This window comes from Sarcophilus harrisii, chromosome 2, assembly GCF_902635505.1.
Source record: "Sarcophilus harrisii chromosome 2, mSarHar1.11, whole genome shotgun sequence".
In the NCBI taxonomy this organism is placed as follows: Eukaryota; Metazoa; Chordata; class Mammalia; order Dasyuromorphia; family Dasyuridae; genus Sarcophilus; species Sarcophilus harrisii.
Genome location: NC_045427.1, coordinates 14,870,221 through 14,894,512, shown reverse-complemented (window position 1 = coordinate 14,894,512; position 24,292 = coordinate 14,870,221). Strand labels below are relative to the sequence as shown.

Sequence of the window (24,292 nt, the reverse complement as noted above, 5' to 3'; positions counted from 1 at the left end):
CCTACTTAGTTATTCATGTTTTGGGCTTTCACCTTAGTGGGGTCCTTCCCGAGGTAGACGCCCCCTCCCTGATACAGATCTGCCATTCTTTCGTAACGTAGAGACTTCCAGACTCACTTGATTGGTGCCCATGGTCACACAGCCAACCTGTGTCAGATCTGGGAGTTGAACTCAGAGCTCCCTAACTTTCAAGTCAGGAATACGTGGGATTGGATTGGGATCCTTTCCGGGAGCCATTGGTTTTATTATTTTGTTTTTCTCTTCCTCAGGTGACTGGAAAGATGGATGAGAACCAGTTTGTGGCCGTGACCAGCACCAATGCCGCCAAGATTTTCAATCTGTATCCCCGGAAGGGCCGTATTGCCGTGGGCTCTGATGCTGACCTGGTCATCTGGGACCCTGATAGTGTCAAGACCATCTCAGCCAAGACTCATAACATTGTAAGTTCCTCAACCCTTACAGCCCTCGCCTGGCTAAATTGTGCTACTGGAGGTGGAGGTGGAGACCCTCCCGGCTCTGGACTAATCACCTTGCGATTCTCAGGCCATAGAGACAGGGTGAAGGGCCCAGGATTGAGGCGACAGACTTTAAAATGCAGAAGGAATAGGGATCAGGCTTATTTTTCTCATAGGAAACATTGCAGGGGAAATATAACTCCTTCTCTTTGAAATGATGGGCTGTTCCCTCCAAGCCCCTTGGGCTTTTGTCTTGGAGATGTTGCTGGATGGGATCGCTTTAAGGTCCCCTCCTGGAGGGCAGCTGACAGATCTCTTTCAATAGGACGTCCATCTTTCAGCCCAGGGCTGGATGCAGGGGAGCTCAGCAAAGAAAGCCCTTTCTTTGATATGAGCCGGGCCTTCTAGGAGGGGTTGCAGGGGTCGGAGGAGTGGAAGCAGGAAGGATGAGTCATTCTCTGGTGTCTTGAAAGAATTATTTCTAAAGTGGAGTCAGCCTTCTGGGACATGGCTTCTTTATCTGTAGCCTCTTGGGCTCCTGGGCCTTTGTGCCCTCGCTCGAAAGAGAATTCAGGTCGAACCTTCCTTCCATTAGCACTTATCTCATTGAAAATTTCTCCTCAATGAAATCATAATGGAAAGAGCCCTGAAAAGTGTGACCTTCGTCCCAAGGTGGGAAGCTGTTTTGGAACCAAGTCCTAGATGACTTCTGTTCCTAGGGAATCTTTTGAACTACTTTTCCAAAATTTCCAGGTATTAGAGATTTCTTGGGGACTTCTTGAACTTTTTTTCCAGCAGCTGTTATAAAAGATTGTCTGTACTAACCTTGGAAACCATTCAGTCTAACAAAAAAAAAAAACAAACTCTGAAGATCTGGGGGTCTTGTGGATCCCAAATTCAATATGAATTAATGGCGTGTCATAGCAGTCACGAGACAAAAAACCCATTAAGAGACACAGTGTTCACATGAGAAGAGTTTTCTGGGCAAGTCAGATTTGAAGTCTCACCTTCAAAAGAAGCCTTTTTTAAAAATAGTTTTTTATTTTTCAAAATCCGTGCAAAGAGAGTTTTCAATATTCATCCTTGCAAAACCTTGTGTTCTATATTTTTCTCCCTCCCTCCTCACCTCCCACCTCCCCTAGAGAGCAAGCCGTCCAATGTAGGTTAAACGCGTGCAGTTCTTCTAAACGTATTTCCACATTAATCATGCTTTATAATCAGGAAAGGAAAAAGGAAAAAAAACAGGCAAGCAGACAACAACAAAGGTGAACATACTATGTTGGGAGTCACATTCAGTCCCCACAGTCCTCCCTCTGGATGCAGGTGACCAAAGAAGCCTTTTTTGATCTATCTAAGGCTTGTTTGCACATACCCGTCTCCATGTTGTCGCTTGGTTAGACTGAGATCTCTTTGACAGGAGGGCCCATCTTGCCTTTCCTTACACACCCAACATTTAGCCTGGTGCCCAGCATGTAGTAGGTACCTAATAAGTGCTTGTTGATTGACTGATGTTGTTCCAGTATCATCTGGGAAAAAAAAAAAACCAACATGAACAAGTTGAACCATGTCAGAAAAGGGTCATCAAGGGGCTGGAATTAATTTTATATTGGATTCATTGAGGGATCTTTTGCTTAGAGAAGTTAGGGCTTGGAGCTGACACCGTTGCTGGCTTCCAATATTTGAAGAATAAGCATTTAGAAGAGGGGTTAAACATATTGTAAGAGGGCAGAAGCAGGAATGATGGGGGAAATTGCAAATGCAAATTTAGGAAAAGCTCTTTGAAGGAAAGACTTGCTAGTGCTTAGGGCTAGCTTCAAGTGGAATGGACTTCCTGGAGTGGCCACGGGCTAAGGGCTAGTGCTGACCGCAGGGGGAATGGACTTCCTGGAGTGGCTAGAGTGACTGGGTGGGACGAGTAGGGGTATGTGGGGAGGGGTAAAGGGCTAGTGTTGACCTCAGGGGGAATGGACTTCCTGGAGTGGCCAGGAGTGACTGGCTGGGACGAGTAGGGGTATGTGGGGAGAGGCAAAGGGTTAATGCTGTCCTGGGTGGTATGGACTTCCTGCAGTGCCCAGGGGCTCCCATTCCTTGGAGGTCCTGGGGCCAAGGCTGGATCCCAATGGAGAGAAGGTTCCCCCGGGTTGGAGCAGTGTCTAGCACCTGCTGTAACTGTTTGATTGACCCTTTTGTCTGTGAGACCCTTTCCTTTGCAAGGCTGAGACCTCGAGGATGAGCAGGGCTCCTGTAGGAGAGGAGCGGAGGGGCCCAAGTCTTTCAGACTTGGAGAACAGTGAGAGCCAAGGCCCGGCTGCAGCGAGCGGGCCCAGAGATGCTCTCTTCACCTTCAGGCGACCTTCCTCAGGTGACTTCATCTCCGCTCATTTCCCCAGATTCCTTCATGCTGGGGAGATCCGGCCCAAGAAGTGACCCCGAGTCTTCTGGAAAACGCACTGAGGAGGCTTCCCTGTCTCCGCCCCACTCCCTCAGTGTTTCCTAGGTTGTGCCTAATGCAATTTAATTTGGAACATTATACTAATGGGCTTTAACAGGCCTGTCTCCTGTCGCTGGAGTTTTCCAGGCATCAGGCCAGATTGGTAATTTTAGGGGAAGCAGCTAGGGGGAGGGGAACGGCTTTGGACTTGGAGTCAGGAGATGGGGCTTCCCTGCCCTGGATGCAGCATTTGGCTGTGATTCTGCTTCAGGCCTTTCATTGCCTTGAGCCTCAGTTTCCTCAAATGTAAAACAGGGAAATAATGCTTGCCTTGGATTCTTGTGTGAGGAAAGCCTTAAAGTGCTATTGGCAATAAGGAATCAAGGGAGGTGGAGCACTCATGGGCTCTTCATTTTATTTATTTCAGTTGCTGCCTTTCTTTTTTATTTTATGTACTCTCTTTATTCTATTTTAAAATTTTTATTGCTTTCTTTTTTTTTATTAGTCATTTCTAAATATCTTCTCCAGGGAACTGGCTTTTTTTTTTTTTTTTTTTTAACAAAGAAAGAAAAAAAAGGCAATTAAGTAAGACCAAGTAGTTAAAATGTGTCATCAGCGTTTCTACCCATAGGCCCCCACCTCTCCAAGTAAAGGAAGGGGGGAACGGGGTGAGCAATGCCCGGGATCTGAATCTCAGTTCTGACCGTACCACTGCCTCACTCCCAGTGTTCCATCAGAGGCTCCATCCCCTCTCAGGTCCACTGGCTTGTACTAGACTTTCCTGTTATTTAAAAATATATTTTCTCATTTGATCTTCACCTCAATCCCATTATGAAGCAGACAGAAGCAGGCCCAGGAAGTTGGGCAAAAATCCTTGGGTTTGAGACCTGTGCCTGGGGTTTCCCTGCATTGGGTGAGGAGTTCCTTCTGGGGATCCCCTGTACATATAAATCACAGGGTGAGCTAACCCTCCCTCAACCCTGTTAAGCAGGCAAGTTGCACAGATACCATTAAACCCATTTTAAAGATCAGGAAATTTGGGATAGAGCTAGTTGGTGCAGTGGATAGAGCACCAGCCCTGAAGTCAGGAGGACTGTAGTTCAAATCTTCCCTCTAACACTTAACACTTCCTAGCTATGTGACCCTGGGCAAGTCATTTAACCCAATTGCCTCAGGGGAAAAAATCAGAAAATCCCCATAGAATTTAGACAGAAGATGCCATCTGCACCCAAGAAAAAGAACTAAAGAGACAATGTAAATCAGCACATATGTTCACTCCTTTTTTTATTCTTTTCTTATCTCTCCCATGATTTTTTCCCTTTTGTTCTGATTTTTTTCTCCTAACATGATTCACAAAATAATGTGTATTAAAAACAGATTTATCAATAAATAAAATTAATAAGATAAAAATAGGGGGGAAAAGATCAGAAAATAAGAGATCAGTAAGATTATGTGATTGACTTGTCTGGCGTCAGAGATAGTATGTGTTAAAGGGGAGATTCAAATCCAGATCCCCGGGGATGTCAAATCATATGGCATTATGTCACCTAGCGTTAAAAGCTTGGCTTTCCCTCGTAAATGAGAGCAGTGTCATTTGCCTCCAGTGCGGTTTCTGTGAAATTCATGGAAAAGACAGAGGTGGGTCCAGAAGAGACCCCCCAGAAGAGATCCCCGAGCACTCGGTGTGTCGCCAGGGCCCAGTTCTGGGCACTAGAGATCAGAGGCTGGTGAGATTACCGAGAAGCAGGGAGCAGCAAGCACCAGAGAAGGCTTTTTCAGTTCTCTCTTCCCATGGTTCCTCAGTCTGATGGCCTAGAGGGGCTCATGCCTGTGATTGCCCTGAGCTGCTTTGTTGCTTCTGGGCAGGGAGCGGGGCTGGATCCTTTTGTGCCCAAGCAGCCTTCTTGTCCTCCTGACGTTCCCAGCTCCTCCTGGTACTTTCCAGGCCTGGACTGAAGAGATAAACAAGCCCTGCCTGATGTCACTGGGTGAGGCTGCTGCCAGCATCCTGAGCCATTGTGTGAGAGCAGAGCCTCCACATTGGTTCCTGGAGCTTGGGGCTTGGTCCCCCTGGGAGTGAGTTCAGGAAGACTCCCCCTTTGTCTTTTTTTCCCTTTTTCCATGAAGCTGCATGTACAGCCATGGCACTGCTGACAGGCTCCCTCCAGATTTGGAATCCCAGAGCAGTTATCCAGGGAATTCTGGGAGGGAAAGTACCTATTGTTCTCTTTGGGCCTATTCCAAAACTCTTCTGAAAAGAGCTCTGGGACTGTAAAATGGTCCCGCAGCCAACCTGCATGTAAATGCTGCGCCGGCCACGCCAGAGCTCCCTTTGAACGGGACTTGTGACTTTGGGGATTGGGGCAGGGCCTTGGTGAACCATCCAAAATGGCCCCGTGTAACAGCAAGGCCAGGAGAAGAGGAATAGATTTGGATTCCCCTGGGGATCTGGATTCGAATCTCTGCTTTAACTCATACTATCTCTGTGTCCGTGGGCAAGTCAGTCTTTACTCTTTCTGAAGTCCTGTTTCCTGAGCTATAAAATGGGGCTGATGGCATCTGTGGAACCCCCTGTCTTGCAGGGTTGGGGGAGGGTTAGATCACCCTGTGATTTATATGTTCAGGGGGCCCCCACAAAGGAACTCCTCACCCAGTGCAGGGAAACCCCAGGAACAGGTCTGGAACCCAAGGGTTTGCCCAACTTCCCATCGTCTGCATCTGTCTGCTTTGTAATAGGATTGACGTGAAGATCAAATGAGAAAATGTGTGTGAGAATAACGGAAAAGTCTAGTACAAGCCAGTGGAACTGAGAGGGGATGGAACCTCAGTCCTTTCTCCAGTACCCAAAGGGCTGATTCATCCGTGCATGTGCCCATTTAATGAGAATTTCTTAAGCATGTATTATGTGCAAAAATAATTGGAAGGGGCTTGAGGGGACACATGCTTTTTGAGGGGAGTATTAAATGGTGGTAACTGACAAAGTGAGATGGAGATGAGGGCCAACCATTCCATCAATGGCGGCAGAATGGCCGCTTTGAGTCGCCACAGCAGGAGAGGGAGCCGATTCCCTCGGACAAAGGCCGCCTCTTTCCTGGATCTCGTTCTTTCTTATTTAATACATGAATTGGCTGGCGCGTGGTCTGAGGTCTCCTCAGGTTTTCATTCCTGTGATCTGTTGATCACAGGACTAGACAAGCCTGGGTTCTACTCCTGATTTCTCTGCTTTGCTCACTTAGGCCCGTTAGCAACCTCCCTTATCTCCCAGTTTACCCATTATAAAATTATTATTCATCATTTACTCTTCCCCGGGGAAGTGGATGGGTGGGGGCTCAGCCCATGATAGCAGGAGAGAGAACGACAAAGGGGCTGTCGCTTGGTGTATGGGTGTGAGCTTTTGCGGCCAGCCAGGAAACATGGCAGCCAGAAGGCTAAGGAGTAGAATCTCAGGCTCCATGAACCTGGGCCTTCTAGTGCTGGGTGGGTGGGCACCCCGGTTTTTAGGAAGGACTTTGATCATCTGGAGGGTGTCCAAGAAGGGCCCTGAGTCCAGGCCCTGAGCCTGCAGAAGAGAAGAATTTTGTCTCTCCTTCCCTTCCATTTCTTCCTATGAGCCTGCAGTTTTCCAAGAGCCTCCCTGATTCCTGTCATTGGGCTGAGTAGTAAATGTGTTCTCCGGCCCAAGTGGTACAATCCGCCACTTAGCTCCGGTTGTCCTAATCCCTCCTGTAGCGGAATCTAAACAAACCGGGGGCCCTGATAGCATCTCTCCCGCCACCGGCATCCCCACCCCGCCAGCCCACAGCCTGAGATGTCCGTCGGCAACTTCTGAGAGAGAGATCTTTGTTTTCCTTCCATTCCTCCGTGGCCACTGCGTAATGGCTTTCAGGCTTGCAGCCTTTGGGGCTTGGGCTCGTTTGCATGGCTGTGGTCATCTTGCTGGAATGTTTAATTTTCCAGGTTCAACTGAAACCCGGCCGGTTTGCAAAATAGAAGCTGCCCGTCTGAGCGTCTGCATCCTGGGGCGGGGGGACCCTGGGAAAGGGCCATTCTCTTCAGCTTAGCAAATGTTCGCTGGCCCATTAGCAGCGGATAGAACACTAGATGAGGGGCACAGAGATGGAGAGGAGGTAGCCCTTGTCCCCCGATTGCCCTCTGTCGGAGGAGGCGGGGGGCTTGTGAGTCTGCAAACGTGAGCAGCTGAGTAAACTCAAGATAACTCGCGGAGTGAGAGAAGAATTAATCGCTAGGGGGATCATGGAATAGATGACACTAGTGAGGCCGTAAACATTTAGTAAGCACCGGCATGGGGGATTCCAAGAAGGCTAAATTTCCCATTCTAGGCAAACAATGGGGGAGACAACATGCAAACAATATGAAGAGGATATTTACAGGATAACTTGGAGATACACAGCAGAATAAAGGCACTAAAATACGCAGCAAAATGAAGGCACTAAAATTAAGCATCAAGAGAGGGAAAATAATGAGCATTTATGTAGCACCTACTGTATGAAGTGCTATATCTCATAATAAATGTGATCTCATTAGATTATAACTTTGGAAGGTGAGTGCCATTGTTATTCCCATTTTACATGTGAGGAAACTGAGGCAAACAGAGTTTTGACTCCCCTAAGGGTCACATTCTAGTGAGTATCTGAGCCTGAATTTGAACCCAACTCTAGCTTGCTGGACACTAACAATTTTCTCAAAGCACCAGAGCTGAACTTTAAGGGAAGTTTGGATTCTAAGCAACCTGGTGAGAAGGGAGCATTTGGATGGAGGGATGACCTGTGCAAGTACATGGAGGTGGGAGATGGAGAGTTAGGCAACTGGCCCAGATCATGTTGCCAGACTAAAAGGCGAGCGACAGACATGACCACTGGGCCGCTCTGGGTGTGACTCGGTAGAGCGGCGTTGGGCTGCCCTGTGTGGCGATTTCTGTGTCCCAGATAACTTTTCCTCCCCCTCCTACCCCCCCACTCCCAGTCCCTGTGCCCAAACACAGAGCCAGCAGTGTTTCCCAAGAGCTTGGGCAGATGTGGCCCCGTTGCCTAGGGCGTGCTCGGAGCCACAGGGCCGCACTCTGTTTTTCTTGGCATTCAGTGAGCTCAGACATTTGGGCGAAGACGGTTCTCTTAAGCCACCACAATCCTTTCATTTGGGGCTTTGCTTTGCTTTTGGCTTAACCACGTTCTAACGAGGCCATGGGAAGCAGGCGAGGCTGGGGCGGAAACCTGGGAGCTCTTGATCTTGCCCCATAACCCGCCTTTGCTCTGGACTTTCCCATTTCTGTAGCCATTCTGGGCATCCAGGTTGGCAGGCGTGGCATCCTCCTGCCAGGCTCTGTCCTTCCAATCCATCCTCCACGAGGCTGCTAGTGGGGTGTCCCTGAAGCCGGGTCTGACCCTCCGGTGTTCCAAAAGCTCCAGAGGGGCACTATGCCCCCTTGGATAAAACACAGAGTCTTTGGACCTTTGAAGATAAGCTAGCAGCTCTTCCCCTTCCCCCCTGAATTTCTTTGTCATGAATTTTTTATTTAACAAGGATTTATTTTTTCTCTCTTCTTTATTCCTCTTTCACTTTAAAAGAGAAAATAGAAAACAGAGCCCTTGGAGAAAATGTGTACAGTTCAGCAAATCAGATTCCCATGTTGCCCCATGTCCCAAACCGTCTCGGATTTGTTTAAACTTATACGCGTACGTGTTATTTCCTCCTAATAGAATGTAAGCATCGTGAGGGCAGGGACTTTCACATCTGTCTTTGCATCCCTAAAAAGCACAGTGACTGGTGGGGCTTAATAAGTGTTTGTTGAATAAATGAGCAAGTTTGTTGAATAAATCTGCTCGCCAAATTAAGAAGCAAAAGATAGTGCCATGGATGGAAAGAACAATTCTGGTAAACATTTGTTTAACACCTGCTGTATGCAGAACACTGGATTAGGTGCTGAGGGAGCAGTATGGCTTAGATATCTATTGGAACTGGGATCCAAGACCCCGAGCTTGAATCTATCACTTCTCCTATTGCCTGAAGGGAATATTTGGCCTGAATGATCCAAAGTTCATTTAGCTCTAACTGATGCTGTAGGTTAGAAATTTTTTCAGATTTACAGCTGGGGAAACTGAGGTACCATGGAGGTACTGACTTGTTCCCTAGAATTACATAGTAATAAGCTGAGTCTATGTGCAGGATTTACTCAGTGGGCAGCTGGATGATGGAGTAGCTGAATGCAGAGCTCCTGGTTCTGCTCTAATGCTGTGGGTGCTCTCTCTTCCCCCAGTCTCTTGAGTACAACATCTTCGAGGGCATGGAATGCCGAGGCTCCCCACTGGTGGTCATCAGCCAGGGGAAGATCGTCTTGGAGGATGGCAACCTCCACGTGACTGAGGGATCGGGCCGCTACATCCCCCGCAAACCTTTCCCCGACTTCGTGTACAAGCGCATCAAGGCCCGGAGCCGGGTGAGTAACTGGGGATCCTCGGATGGGAAGGCTCTGGGCTTGCAGGATCATTGACTCTTGCCTGTAGCCATTCAGACCTGGGCAAATGGTCCCAACTTTGCCTTCCCATTTGGCTTATTCATTGCATAAGATTGCTGTCAGAGTCTGCCTCTGGGATCCAGCATCTTTGTAGAGAAAGGAGGGATTGATTCTGTGCAAATCATTTTGACTCTTTGGCCTCTGTTTCCCCTGGCTGTAAAAAGGCGTAGAAACTAGCACAGTATGTCCCGGTTTTAGGATTATCATCTTAAACGTGTGTCTTAAGTGCTGGGATGGCCACACCGGCTGCCTAGTTGCCGCCCTGCTTTAGTAGAGAGGATTTCCTCCCTGGGAGATCTAGTCTCCCTCCTAAGGGCCTAAGCATGACAGAGGCTGGAAACCTCTGGCCCAGATCCATGCTGACTTTATTTTCCAGTTTTCCCAGCAATTTTTGTGAAATGGTGAGTTCTGATCCCAGAAGCTGGAGTTTCCTTGCTGCTTTTAGACAGGAGAACATTTAACCATAGCCAATAGCTGTGGGTCAGTCAGGAGGGTCAGTCAGGAAAGGGCACTAAGACTTACCCATATTTCCTTTTCTAAGGATTATGGTGACTTCCAGAGGGGAGGGGGCTATGCTCCACAGGGGATTCCCTCTGCTTCACTTAGGGATGGAGGTTCACAGAAATGGAGCTGGGATGACCTCAAAAAAAAAAAACTACAAGTAAAAAATAAATTAAAAAATAAAAATAAATAAGTAAAAGAGATGATGTTAATGTTAAAAATAAATAAATAGAAATAGGGATGAGGCTCAGAGATTAATCAATATTTTATCTAGTGCCTACTGTGGGCTACGGTGGGCTAAATGCTGGGGATACGGGAAGAGTCCAAAGAGCATCCCTGCCCTCAAGGAGCTTACAGTCTAATGGAAGTTGTTGTCAGTCGCCCGTTCTGGTCGGAAGGAGAGACCATACTTGGGGACAGAGAATCCCTTAAATAATACATGAGTTTAGAGGCGAAGTACTTCTGACAGGAAATCTTAAAGGGCAAAATCTCTTTTTAATCCCGAAATACATTTATTCCACTCTCCCAAGCTTTCTGAGTCAGTTATGGAGTGAGGAACACGGTGGTGAATGCCCGCCACCTGCTGGGCGATCTTGTATCTGCGTGGTTTCTTTTACATCCTCCCTTCTGGGGACCATCTATCAATCCCGGGCTTGTGGTCAGTCAGCCAATCAGAGGCGGCCTTTCATCCTCATCCAGAGAGGTACCTCCCTTCCCTCATGAGACTGAGCCCTGGCTCCCTTGCCTCAGAAAACCCTGGCTCTTGGGCCCGGCTCACTGGCTCTTGTGTTTTCAGTTGGCAGAGCTGAGGGGTGTTCCCCGGGGCCTCTACGACGGGCCGGTGTGCGAAGTGTCCGTGACGCCCAAGACCGTGACTCCGGCCTCCTCCGCCAAGACTTCTCCTGCCAAACAGCAGGCCCCACCCGTCCGGAACCTGCACCAGTCTGGATTCAGCTTGTCCGGTAAGGACCCGTACGCAAAGTGACTCTTCTCCAAAAGTTAGAGCCTTTGTTTTCCATTTGACGAACTTTGATGTGCCCATCGGAAGAGTTGTGGATTAATGTGGGTTTGGGCGATCAGTCAGCAAACGTTTATTATCTTCTGGGGGAAGTCTTTGACAAGAGTTGGGGTTCAGCAGATTCATTATATCCATCCTTCCATCCATCTTTCCATCTGTACATCTTTGCATCCATCCAGACATCCATCCTTCCATTTATACATCTATTTATCCATCCTGCCATCCATCCTTACATCCATCCATCCATCCTGCCATTTATGCATACATCCATCCATCTGTCCACCATCCATCCCTAATTCATTCAAAAATCATTTGTTAAGTGTTTACTATTCACTGAGCATTTTGGCAGATTCTGAGGAAGTTACAAAGTTTAGATAAAATGGGACCTCTGGCATCATGAATATAAACTCAAAAAATCACCAGACTTCTGTTAATTCCAGTCCAGCCAGTGTCATCATGGCCGAATCATGTAGCCTTCAAGAACCTTAGTTTGTTTACTTGTAAAATGGGTATAAACATACTTCTTATTATCCCCATTTTGCAAACTGAAGCAAACAGCAATTAAGTGACTAGCTCAGGGTCCCACAGCTATTCCAATGCCAGTGCTCTGCGACACTTGCTACTTGCCACAGAGGCAGAATAAACCTATAGGGACTCTACCTAGGCAGGTATCTGCCAAACTTTGTAGAGACAAAGTGGCTGGTACTTTTTGGAGGTAAGTCATGAGGGAACTGCTCCTTGCACCTGAGTCTGGCCAGTGAGGAAGACAAAGTAGAAGTTGTAAGAATTTGAAGGAGGCTTGCCCGGATTAAATTAGAATTTGCCATAAATAAGGAGGTGAATGCTGGGTATGATCTGGTGTGTACCTAGATTATAGGATAGCATAGAAATAACAGGAAGATTCTCATGGCTGGAAACCCTAAAAAGGAGCCAGCAGAGAACACATGATGTGTCCTTGAGAAGGAAATGTTGGTAGCTTTCTAATGTATTTGGGGAGAAAGGAAAAGAGAAGGTGATCAAAGAAACTCTTGGGACTCCATGTTTCTGAGAGGAGCTGCTTTAATAGGGAGTAAGTTTCTCAACATTTTAATTTTTTAAAATTTCCAATAGTATTTTATTTTCCAAATACATGTAAACATAGTTTTTCAACATTCATTTTTATAAGACTTTGCGTTCCAAATTTTTCTCCCTCCCTCCCTTCCAAGACAACAAGCCATCTGATTGAGGTTAAATATACGCAATCCTTTTAAACACATTTCCATATTCGTCTTGTGCAAGAAAAATCAGAAAAAAAGGGAAAACAAAAACATGATAAACAAGCAAACAAAAAGGGAAAATACTACGCTTCTTTCCATATTCATTCTGCACAGTTCTGTCTCTGAATGCAGATGGCATTTCTTATCCCAAGTCGATTGCAACTGCCTTGAATCTCTGCATCGGTGAAAGAGCCAAGTCCATCACAGTGGATCATCATCTTGCAGTTACCGTGTACAAAATTAAAATCCTTTATGTAAAAGCTAGACAGTGATTTACTGGGGAGAATGTAGAAAGTTTTGATGCTTCAGATTTATCTTGGGCCAGATGGCTTCTAGTTATGAGGATCCCTTTCTTTCTTCCTCCTCCTTGAAACAATCCCTCTTTTTAATAATAGCTAGCATTTATATATACGTTATCTCCTCTGATAGAATTAGAGACGTCTGATGACCATTACTCCATTTCCAATTCCATGGATCATATATATTCTTCCTTTTGCCACTTAAGGGGCTTTTAATACTAATCATATTAGCTGACAATAAGCTCTTTGTGTGCATGTTCTGATCAGAGCATGACGACAATGTGAGCTACAGATGTCTCTGTTTTACAGAAACTGAGGCTCGGAGAACTTGTCTTTTGTTCCAGATCACTCTGCTAATAAGTCTTAGAGGTTTGGGCTACTGGCTTCCAGATTCAAGGTTCAACTAACTGGCAGTAAAACTCCACTCTCTCTTGATTATCAGTAAATAGAAATTAAGCCAGAGTCCATAACTGCCCAAGAAAACAGGGGCAACAGAAGTCTAGCCCCCGGCCATGTGCTTTGGAAAGCTTTGACTCCAAATAAGTCACCTGGAGCTCTGCAGAGACAATAGGTGTGGACCTGAACAGCATCTTCTGGATCCACCTACCCCGTCTCATTTCATAGTGAGGGAATGGAAGACCAGAAAGGGGAATTGACATACTCCCAAAGGATCATGGATTCTAGAATTTCAAAGGATCTTCAAAAGATCTTTTAATCTCATGTCATTCAGCCCAGCACATAGTAGGCATCTTACATATATATATATATACGAACAGCCCTTTCATTTTACACATGAAAAAACAGACCTGTGAGATGAGATTACTTGCCTAATGTCAGTTTAGTAGTAAGTGGGGAAGCTGGGATTTGAACTTTCCAAAGCCCGTATTCTTTCCCCTTGGCCCTGTTGCCTTTCTCAGAGATTCTTTCTCTAAGGCTTATACATTTTCTTTTTGGCACATCACTCCTCCAACTACCCTCCTTCCCAACATGATATTTTGTGATAATAAAATGAGATATTGGTCAGATACTTTGCAGATTTTTTAAGTGTTCTTTTAATGCTTACTATTAAAAAAACAACACAAACAAAATTGTCTCAAATAGAAAATAAATGCTACATATCTTTATTTAAAACATTGAGCAAAATTGTCTCAGATAAATGTTAAAAATAATTACTTAAAACGTTAAAGAAAATCAAGTAGCAAGGATGGCGGATGGCGCTTGCAGTTCTCCACTATTTGGAGCACTAGCCCCTCTCACTATTTGGAACAATCTGAGGTGCTTAATAAATACTCATTGAGTGATTGTTGATTGAAGCTGTGGGATTATGGGAAAGGAACAGATTTACATTTGGAAAATGGGAGGAGAAATAACTCAACTATTTGGAACACTGGCTCCTCTCACTGTTTGGAACATCTGAGGTGCTTAATAAATGCTCATTGAGTGATTCTTGATTGAAGCTGTGGGACTGTGGGAAAGGAACAGATTTATATTTGGAAAAAGAAAGGGCAAGAAATCTGAAGGAAATAAAAAATGCAGGCAGACAAAAATGGAGGGATTGGGAATTCTATGTAATTGTTCATAGTCATCTCCCAGAGTTCTTTCACTGGGTGTAGCTGGTTCAGTTCATTGTTGCTCCATTGGAACTGATTTGGTTCATCTCATTGCTGGAGAGGGCCATGTCCTTCAGAATTGATCATCATACAGTATCATTGTTGAGGTATACAATGATCTCCTGGCCCTGCTCATTTCACTCAGCATCAGTTCATGTAAGTCTCTCCAGGCCTTTCTGAAATCATCCTGTTGGTCATTTCTTACAGAACAAAAATATTCCATAATATTCATATACCATAATTTACCCAACCGTTCTCCAATTGATGGGTATCTGCTCAGTTTCCAGTTTCTGGCCACTACAAACAGGGCTGCCACATACATTCTTGCACATACAGGTCCCTTTCCCTTCTTTATGATCTCTTTATCCCCGTAGTTTATTAAAACTAACAAATTGCTTGTATCATAGCAATCCTGAGAGGCAGGGATTGCCTCTCAAGATTATTATTGCCCCCATTTTATGGATGAAGTGCTTTCAGAATCTTTGACTCCTAATCTTACTTGCCTCCAAGGGGAGGCCACTTTTCTTTGGATTAGGCCAGGCTGCCTCTGTAGGACCCAAGACAAGCCAGAGTACATCAGTGCTGATGAATGAAGAGTCACTAAAGAGAAAGTGTTCTTGGGCACGTGGTTAGGACATGCTTCCTCCACCTTTTTATCTCCTAAAATCCTTGATTTCTTTCAAGACTGGGCTCAGACAAGACCTATGTGAAGCCTTTCCTGGACCTCACCCTATAACTACCTTTCGCATGAGGAAGAGGAGTTGTTTCAGACTTTCCAGCTCTATTCCCAGTGCCCAGCACTATCCCTGGCATATAATGTGGCACAAATTAATTCTCGATTGATTCACCAGTCATAGTCATTAAATATCAGACCTTAGGGCCCATCTGTTGTGGGCTTTACTGATAGGGAGACTGAGGTCCGATCGGGCTAATGCCGTGTTCCAGATCAGCCGGCGCAGAGGGAGGAACTCCTGGGACTCTCTTTAACCCCGTCTCCCTCCTTTTCTTCTCCTCCCTCCAGGTGCCCAGATCGATGACAACATCCCTCGCCGTACCACCCAGCGCATCGTGGCTCCCCCGGGCGGCCGCGCCAACATCACCAGCTTGGGCTAGAGCCCCCCAGTCGTGGAGCAGCAGTAGCAGACTGGGCAAGGGGGGTGAGGGGTGGGGCACCTGAGGACATTGGGTTTTGTTTATTATTATTATTATTATTTTTTAGAGCCTGTGATAGTTACTGTGGGGCAGTCAGTCCATGGGGCTTACTTCTGGGCCCCACACTCAGTCCTCCTTAACCCTGATGTTACCGATTTTGCTCACCCATGTTTATCCACTTCTGATAGCATTACATACATGTTCACACACTGACTCCAGAGACAGAATGTGACCTGACACCACAAGGATGCAAAACAAAAAGCTGGAACCACTCCCTGCAACAGAGAGAGTGGTTTTCATCCAGGATCCCTGTTGTTCTCACGAACAGTTTTCTTTTCCTAAGGGAGGGATGAAGTGAATTCCCTGAGAGCTGCCTTTTTTTCCTCCCCAGAAGGAGGAAGGGGGGGAGTCGCAGAAAGTGGTTAAAATGTGATGTTGGAAGACCCAATCAAATACTAACTTGGGTTCAGAATGTCCACGAGTTGAGAAAGTGTTTGACAGTTGAGTGAAGTTGGTAGACCAGCAGTCCCCCGCCCAGATGGCTCCAGACCATGTCTGTTGACATTGGGACCTTTCAGTCTGGCTCAGCTCCTGACAGGATGCCTCATGTGATTTCTCTTTGTTCTGGATTTGGCTCCAATGTGTATCCTTTGAGGTTCCTCTCTCTCTCCTCTCTTTAAAATTCTCTGGCTTTTTGTTTTGTTTTACAGAACATTTTCAGTTGCTCCTCTCTCATTGGCTTCTGAGAGACAGCATGGCATAGTGGGGATAGCACTGGATCTTATAACAGAGGACTGGGTTCAAATCCCACCTCTGGCCATTATTACTTAACTTATTTGTCCCTCGGTTTCTTGTGTAACTTGGAGGTATTGGATTTGGGAGCCTCGAAGGCCCTTTCCAGGGCCCAGTAGATGAAACGATGGGTCTTGGTTTTAGACAACATTTTTCTCCCTGTCCCAGCTGCCTCTCCCTATCAATAGCCCCTTGGCTTTTCCATTGTTGCCATAGCTACCCGGCCCAGGGGAAACAAGGTGCTGTCCCATCACTCTGAGTGCTGAGTTGGCTCATGTTGTGCAGGTTGTCACCGAGGAACCCATGGCAGCCATTGGTGTCTGACTCAGTGTTTTCCAGGAGCAGGGATGGGTCAGACTGAGCTGTGAGAGGTTGAGAGTCGGTGCTTTTGGAAAGTGGGTTTTTCCCTGGGCAAAACGGGCACCCAACTGCTGCCCAAGGTCTCATGAGCACCCTATATGATTGGATGGGCTAACTCATCCCAGGGCCAGCCACCAGAAGAGAACAGCTGGAGGAATTGGAGGCTGGTTCGATAGCATCCTCCGAGCCCCTTTTAATTTGACCTGGAGGATTCTTTGGAGGAGTTAAAGACCCACTGGGAACTGGCTCCAGCAGAACATCCTGGTGCCCACGATTTTACCTTGTGGAAGCCAACTTGGTGGGAAAACAATGCCTAGAGGCCTTAGAAACACACACACCTACACAAAATCTCTGAGAATTCTGACACAGGGAAGTCTCTTATTTGGCAAAATGGAGGAGCCACGCTTTTATTTCTTTTTTTTCAAACAAAGGGCACTTCATTGCATGTTGACATTTGCAAACAACACAACATTGGTGGGAAATGTCTGGCAAACTTACTTTTTATGGGCCATGCTTGAGCCTATGGGTCACCTCACCTTAAAACTGCCTAGAGTCTTGGTATCTTGGAGTAGTTTCCATTAGCTGAATCCTCTGCCCTCCCCTCAGTTTCCAATGTTACCCTGATAAGTGTGACATTTATTTCTCTGTGTGTCGACAGGTTTTTCTTAACGGTATCTGTAGGTTCTTTAAAAAACCTCAATATAAAGAGATCTGCTTTGTTCAAATATAAGCAGTAAGTCCTTGGTAGCCAGTCCCTTCATCTGTCCAGACATATAGATTTGGGGTTGTTTTTATTGTTTATTTTTCTATTTTTTTAAAGTTAAAAAAAGCACTTTAAAAAAATAATTGGTTAATTTAAAATATTTTCTAGTTCCTCCCCCCCTCCAACCGTTGTTCTTCTATCACCTGCATTTGAAGGAAATTGGAACAAGGTGGAGAAAGCCCCAGTCTTATTTCCATTCTCAGCCGTGTCGGCAGCCTCTCACCATTCACTTTCATCTTCCCTTTTTTTCTCCTATTTCTGACAGTTTCAGTTCTTTTGGTTGTTCTAAAAGATAAAAAGCTCACAAATAAGCAAGCAAAAGAAAAAAAAAACCCTAACGATGTTTGCAGGCTATGTAAGCATGTCTCCCCATTGGCTCGCTTTTTGTGTCTGTTTAATGAATGTCCTATGTAAATGCTAAGAGAATTGACAATGATTTGGAACGGACTAACTGCAGTGACTTGATGCTCTAAGATGTTTGTAGGATTGCGGACTAGTTGGATTTTAACCTTTGGATTTGTGATTGTGAACCATGAGTGAAGGAGCTGTAAGTGCTAAAGCTGATCATGTGTGTAGACAAACAGTGCTTTTTTTTCCTTTCTTTTTTTTACCACTGTCTTAATGGCAAAATAATTATGGTAAAAAAAAGTTGTGTTTATTATTCCTTAAGAACTCTGTGTAATATTACCATGGAAACGCCTAATAAAGACAAATGTTGTTGTTTCAGGGTGTGTGTCTGTGTTGGGATGTTCTGAGGAGGGAGTGGGGGCTCTCCATACCTCTAATCCAAGGGTGGGGAACGTCTGGCCTATGGGCCGTACAGGCCCCACAAAATCGTTTGCCAACTCAACTGCAGATGATGATGAGCTGAAAGCTGGGTACAATCACCTTCCTGTCACTGTAAGTTGTCTGGTTCGCCAATGATGTTAGAAATATCCGAATGGCCCTTGGCAGAAGCTCTCCATCCCTGCAGTCTAATCAATCAGCAATGGTTGAAAGACCTACTGGGTGCTGGAGAGGCTTTGTGGGTACAAGGGAGCCAGGTTCTCTTCAGTTCCTCCTGACATATACCGGGCAAGTTATTTAAGCTCTCATTGTTTAAGTTCTAAGACTAGAGAACTTTTAGCGGTGTGGGATTTTATCAGGAGGGTCAGTTTCTTCTCCTTTAGCAATGATATCACAGATCCAGTCCCTATTTCTCTGTATCCAGGAACACAATAATCAAAACGGAATGGTCCTAGTCCTCTGAGCTGGTGAGTGATCAGAGGAGATCCTTCCAACTGTCCCCAAACCAGGAGGGTCTCCACTAGCTTTGGGCTTCCTCCCTTGGGATGGAGATGACTCAGGTGGGAGCCAGTTTTGGGTTTTATGAAGACAGGAATGCCATCTTAAGTAAACTGAAGGCCAGAATGGGCTAAGGGGAGAATTCCCCATGAAGGCAGTTCCTGGCATTAGTGAAGCTTGTTTCATCTCCCAGAATGCAGTGTTAGTCATGGGCTTGGAAAAGAGCACTAGACAGGTTAAGAATGATGGGGTGATGACCCCTTTGGGCTCTCCCTCCTGATCTAGTCCTGGCTTAGCCACGATTAATCATAAGATCATTGATCTAGACCTCGGTGGGAGTTCAGCGATCATTTAGTCCAGCCCTTTCATTTTATAGCTGAGAAAAGAAAATTAAATGGCTTGAGAGGTATGATTCATGTATCTATTTTTGCATCATGCATATGCACATATGTATAGGTAGATAATACTTCTATTTAAATACATAAACATATTCCCATCTAAGTATGTTAAATTTGCTTATATAGAACACACAACACATATGTAATATATGTAATTACACAGAAATCTGGGTGGTATCTATATGTGTGATATACACATATGTTTGTATATACATATACATATAAAACATGGGGTGGCTAAGTGACATCTTCCTGAGTTCAAATCTAGTGACAGATATTCACTAGCTTGTGACCCTGAGCAAGTCACATAATACAGTGCCTCAGTTTCCTCATCTGTAAAATGAGCTGGAGAAAGAAATGGCAAAGCACTCCAGGATCTCTGCCAGGAAAACCCTAACTAGGGTCACGAAGAGCTAAATACAAAAGAAACAACAATTACCAATAAATATGTAGGGATATAGTATTCCAAAAGTCTTCGTGTCATTTTGTTTTTAAAGCTCATTATTGACTGGATGTTATATTTAATGAGATGGAGAAGAAGGGAGGAGTCTGGACACATATCATATGAGCATTGGTTGAAGGAATTAAAGATGAAGGAGGGAAGACAGGGGGCAGCCTCAGAGGTGTTTTCAAATATTTCCCGGAATGAGATTGGCAGGGCCCTCTGTGGCCAATTAGTCCATTGTATACCCCAAGGGGATTGCCATTTTAACATATCCGACAGGTGATCCACCAGCCTCTACTTAATGATCTGAAAGGAAGGGAAGTCCACCATCTTTCATAGCAGCCCACTCTACGTTTGGCCAACTGGAACTTAATAACTTCCAATGGCTTCCTAAAGGCTCTGGGATTCAAAGCCTTCCACAATCTTTCTCCTTCCCACCTTTCCTGCATTTGTCTACTTACCTTCCTCTATGGACTTTATTACATTGGCCACCTTGCTCTTTCTCTTATACCTATATTGCTCATGCCTTTTCCTGGTCATCCCCCATTCTTGGAAAGTACTCCTTCCTCACCTCTGCCTCCTGGCTTCCTTCAAGACTCAGTTCAAATCTTACAATCTGCCCTTTCTCCTTCCACCCCCATCCTGGCAAGGCTGCCTTTCCTCTGAGGTTACCTCCCATTCCTCATTTATAATGTCTGTATCTTGTAGATACACAGTGGTAAAAGGTATAGTTGTAATGACAGCTAGCTGGCTGAGCGAGTAGAACACTGGATCTGGAATTAGGAAGACCCAAATTAAGTCAGATAACTCTTAGCTATGACACTGGGCAAGCTATTTAACCTTGGTTTCAAACAATCAGTCAATCAATAATCAATAACTAAACATTTACAAAGTACCTACTGTGAACGAAGCATTGTGTGAAGTGCTGGAGATACTAAAAGGTAGTGATCAATTATGATCTGTTTCTTTACCTGTAAAGCAGGGACAATAATGGCACCTATCATCTAGGATTTCTGGGAAATTCAAATGAGATAATAGCGGGAAAGGACTTTGCAAATTTGGAAATTCTCTGGAAATCTAGCTATTGTTGTTATTATCATTATTGGCAAGAGTACTTGTTTTCCTGTCTCACTCCCCAGGAAATGAACTCCTTGATGGCAAGGACTGTGTCCTTGAATTCCTTGGTAATCCCAATACTTAGTCCACTTCCCGGCACACGATTGTAGACTGACTCTCCCAAGCAACTTTCTAAGACTCTCATTGGTAAAGAAGGTGTCTGGGTAACTTCCATCGAGAACCAGAGTTTCCTCCGCTGGAGGGTTCCAAAGCAGTGACACCATAACCCCATTCTTTATAATGACGACAATAACATCAACATAATTTATTTGGATTCACCTCTTGTTGATTCCCCATCACATTCAACATAGCAGCTGTTCCAAGTCTCCTCAAGCCCCAAACTCTCCTTGTATTTTCATGGCATCTCCTTTCTGGAGAAATTCAGGCCATTCTCCTATCTCCAAGCCTCTCTTCCCTTCTTATCTAAGGTGTCGTGGTGACCCCTCCACTTTGCCAATCAAATCCCTATTTCATCTGTGTGCCTTGAACTTATTTGGGGGGATATAGTTGTAGAGAATGATGGATCCCAGTCAGATTAGCCCTGGGTTTGAATCCTATCTCAGGTATTTACTAGCTCTGGGATTTTGGGCAAGTCACTTAACCTTAGTTTCCTCATTGGTAAAGTAGAAATAATAATAGCATTATTATAAGAATCAAGTGAAATAACAAAGGACTTTGCAAACCTTACAGTGCTACATTAAAAAGCTAATGCTAGCTATTATTTATTTTTGCCATCACCTTTTCTGGACCTTGCTCCTATTTATCCGCTCCCCCTTCCTACTTTCTGTCATCTTGCATCTTTCTTCCCATCTGCTTCTGCTCACACATCTCTATCAATACAATAGCAATAACAACAGCACCTTCCCATGATCCCTCCCCACCTCTCAGCTAGAATCCTTAGAGATTCTGTGAATCTTTATTCTAACTCTTACAGCCAATAACTAACAAGTCCCTCAGAGCAAGGCTATATCTCCCTGCCAGGGTTCTAGGAATACTCTTGAGGGATTGGATGGGTATTTCTAGTACAATTTATTGATGAGGAAATCGAGGCACAGGGAGATGGAATTATTTGTTTATTATCATGTTGTTGTTTAGTCATTTTAGGTAGGATCTCATTTGGGATTTTCTTGGTAAAGATACTGGAATGGTTTGCCATTTCTTTTTCTAGTTCATTTTACAGATAAGGAAACTGAGGAAAACACAGGTAAAATGACTTGCCCAGGATCACACAGCTGGTAAGTATCTGAGGCCACATTTGAGGCAGGGCTTTATCCACTGTGCCACCCAGCTGCCTCTGGTCATTAGTGTTGTTCAGCCATTTCTGTTATTTCTGTCTTAAACGGCAGTTAGAATTTGGATGTAGATCTTCCTAACACTCAGGTTGGATCTCTACTGATGATGTCATGCTGTTGCCTCTGCTGTAAATATAAAGGGTTCTTATTAGTTTAACTTCCTTACTTCTCTCAGTTTTAGAAGGATGATGGGGAGGAATAGGAGTACCCCTTCTTCAAAATAGTATTCATACCCTTGAATAGCTTACTTATTCTAGAAAAAATGAGCCACTTTATAGGGCTTGGTTTTTAATCATTGGATTCTTCTCCACAACCCAGGGGTGCCATGGGCCATTTGGATATTTATGACACCATTTGTCGGCCACATGAAATTATCAATTTAAAGAACTCAAGCAGTAGGAAGTTGTCGTATTTAGCTTTCGGCTCATCACTGCCTGTCGCTGCCTTGGAAGGGACAGATTTTGTGGACCTTGTGTGGCTCGGGGGCCAGATGTTCCCCATCCCCGCTATGGCAGACACCAAACTTTGCTTTTTATCCCCATTACCCTCTTCTCTATCCAGAATGAGCTAATAACTGGCCTTCTGTAGCAATCCTTTTTGGTCCCTTTCAGCTCTTTCTGTATGCCCTCGTTATCCGTTTTTGCTCCTTATGATGATGTTCATCATCACTTCCCTTCTGTGCCTTAATTTCCTCGTGTAAAATGAGTTGAAATAGATGACTTCCAATGCTCCTTGTAGCTGAAGATCCTATGCATTAACTGTAGGAGGGGAACTGGACTTCAGATCCTAGCTCTGACGCTTATGATCTGTGTCATCTTGGACAAGTCACATAACCTACCTTGGACTTCATTTTTTTTCATCTGTAAAATTGGGAGTGGGGTGGAAGTCATGGCATCTCAATCCTTTCCATGTCTAAATCTTTGTAGGCTCATAGATTTGGCTCTGGAAGGGATATAAAGGCCACATAGTCCTACCTTTTTCATTTTACATATCAGGAAACCAAGACCCGAGTCTATTAATTATGTGATTATAAAGGTATTATAAATACACATCAGAAGTGGATTTAAAGAATCAGAAGTCTAATACAAAGAGGGTCAGGGTCAGGAGTCAGAGGAGCTGGGTTTAAATTCTAATCATTTACCAATGGGACTCTGAGTAGGTTAATTAATCTCTTTGAGCCTCAGTTTCCTTATATGTCAAATGGGGAGCTTAGAATAGAGTATCGTAAATTTGGGCAAGGATTCTATGATTAGCAGACCTTTGAAGTCCCTTCCAATTCACAGTTTCTGATCTTATAGTTTTCATAAAACACTAGACGAGGAAGGAGCTAGAACTGATAAAGAACCTATTTCTCATTCTCTTTCCACTAGGTGGCACCAATGCCCCTACAATGGAAAGAAATTTCTTCCTGCGAGCCCCCTAGGAATCCATTCATTCAAATAGCATTTATAACAATAGTCTGAGGGCTTGAAAAGAGGCTCGAAGCCCAATATTTGCTTCTTGTAGCTTTTCCTATTTCCAACAGGTAGCGAGTGGTAAGCAAACAGACCACCCACAGAGACAGCCTTACATTCTGGTAACTATGGGGAGTCTGTTGGCGGGCCCTAGGTTCTGTAGCCAGTTACAAAGGGAGGGGCCCATGGCCTCAATGGCAGTTATTAACCTAGGGCCAAAGCCTCAGACATCACCCGAGCTTCCTAACTGCCTTTCCTCCTGCTCCACACAGTGTCCAGCTTTTCTTGTAATGTTTGAACAGCTTTTGGAGCGTCTCTAGACAAACAGACTTTGGGAACGCGGGGCAATTGCACCAGGTGGAACACACTGGCAGCCAGAAGAGTTACCGAGTTTCCTCAGAACAAAGGGGCATTTTGTTACTGAATCCATGGAAGAATGTTACCCGTTACCCGGGCCGGTCCCAACAAGTCTTTTGGTTTCGAGCCTTGACCTGTGTGGAACTGCCAGGTTGTCGCTGAGGGAGGACATTCAAAGTCACCTCTGAGATGCTTGGTTTGGGCAGACGTAGCTTCCTAAAGGAATCGTTTAATATTTTTGTGGCAAAGTCTATTGGAGATGTGGATAAAGGCGAGACTCAAGTTCCAGCTCCTATTCTTTCTGTTATGCATGTATCCCCTCCTATATGTTGATCAACAAGCATGTATTAGGTGTTTATTTTGTGCCCACTACTAAGTTCTGGGGATAGGAAGAAAGGAAGAAAGGAAAAAAGGAAAGAGGGAAGGAGAGAGGAAAGAAGCAAGGAAGGGAGGGAGGAAGGAAGAAAAGACAGAAGGAGGGGAAGAAGAAAGAAAGGGAGAGAGAAAAGAAGGAAAGAAGAAAAGAAAAAAGAAAAAAAAGAGAGAAGGAGAGATGAAAGAAGCAAGAAAGGGAGGGAGGAAGGAAGAAAAGACAGAAGGAGGGAAGGAAGAAAGGAAGAGAGAAAAGAAGGAAAGAAGGAAGGAAGGAAGGAAGAAGGAAAGAAGCAAAGAGGGAAGCAGAGAGAAAAGAAGCAAGGAAGAGAGGGAAGAAGGCAGAAAAGACAGGAGGGAAGGAAGGAAAGAAGGAATGAAGGAAGAAGGAAAGAAAAAAGAGGG

The 24,292-nt window shown here is 44.9% G+C and overlaps 1 protein-coding gene across 2 annotated transcripts in view; it reads left to right on the top strand.

The window, feature by feature from the left end:
* DPYSL2 (dihydropyrimidinase like 2) overlaps nt 1–17,895 on the top strand; it is a 131,075-nt gene extending 113,180 nt beyond the window's left edge. For both annotated transcript variants that reach the window (XM_031949639.1, XM_012540554.3), the window contains exons 11-14: nt 270–440; nt 9,161–9,340; nt 10,716–10,881; nt 15,124–17,895. In XM_031949639.1, coding sequence (XP_031805499.1) covers nt 270–440; nt 9,161–9,340; nt 10,716–10,881; nt 15,124–15,215 — 609 coding nt within the window. In that variant the 3' untranslated portion in view covers nt 15,216–17,895. The remainder of the gene's footprint in view (nt 1–269; nt 441–9,160; nt 9,341–10,715; nt 10,882–15,123) is intronic.
* Nucleotides 17,896–24,292: the final 6,397 nt, after the last annotated feature.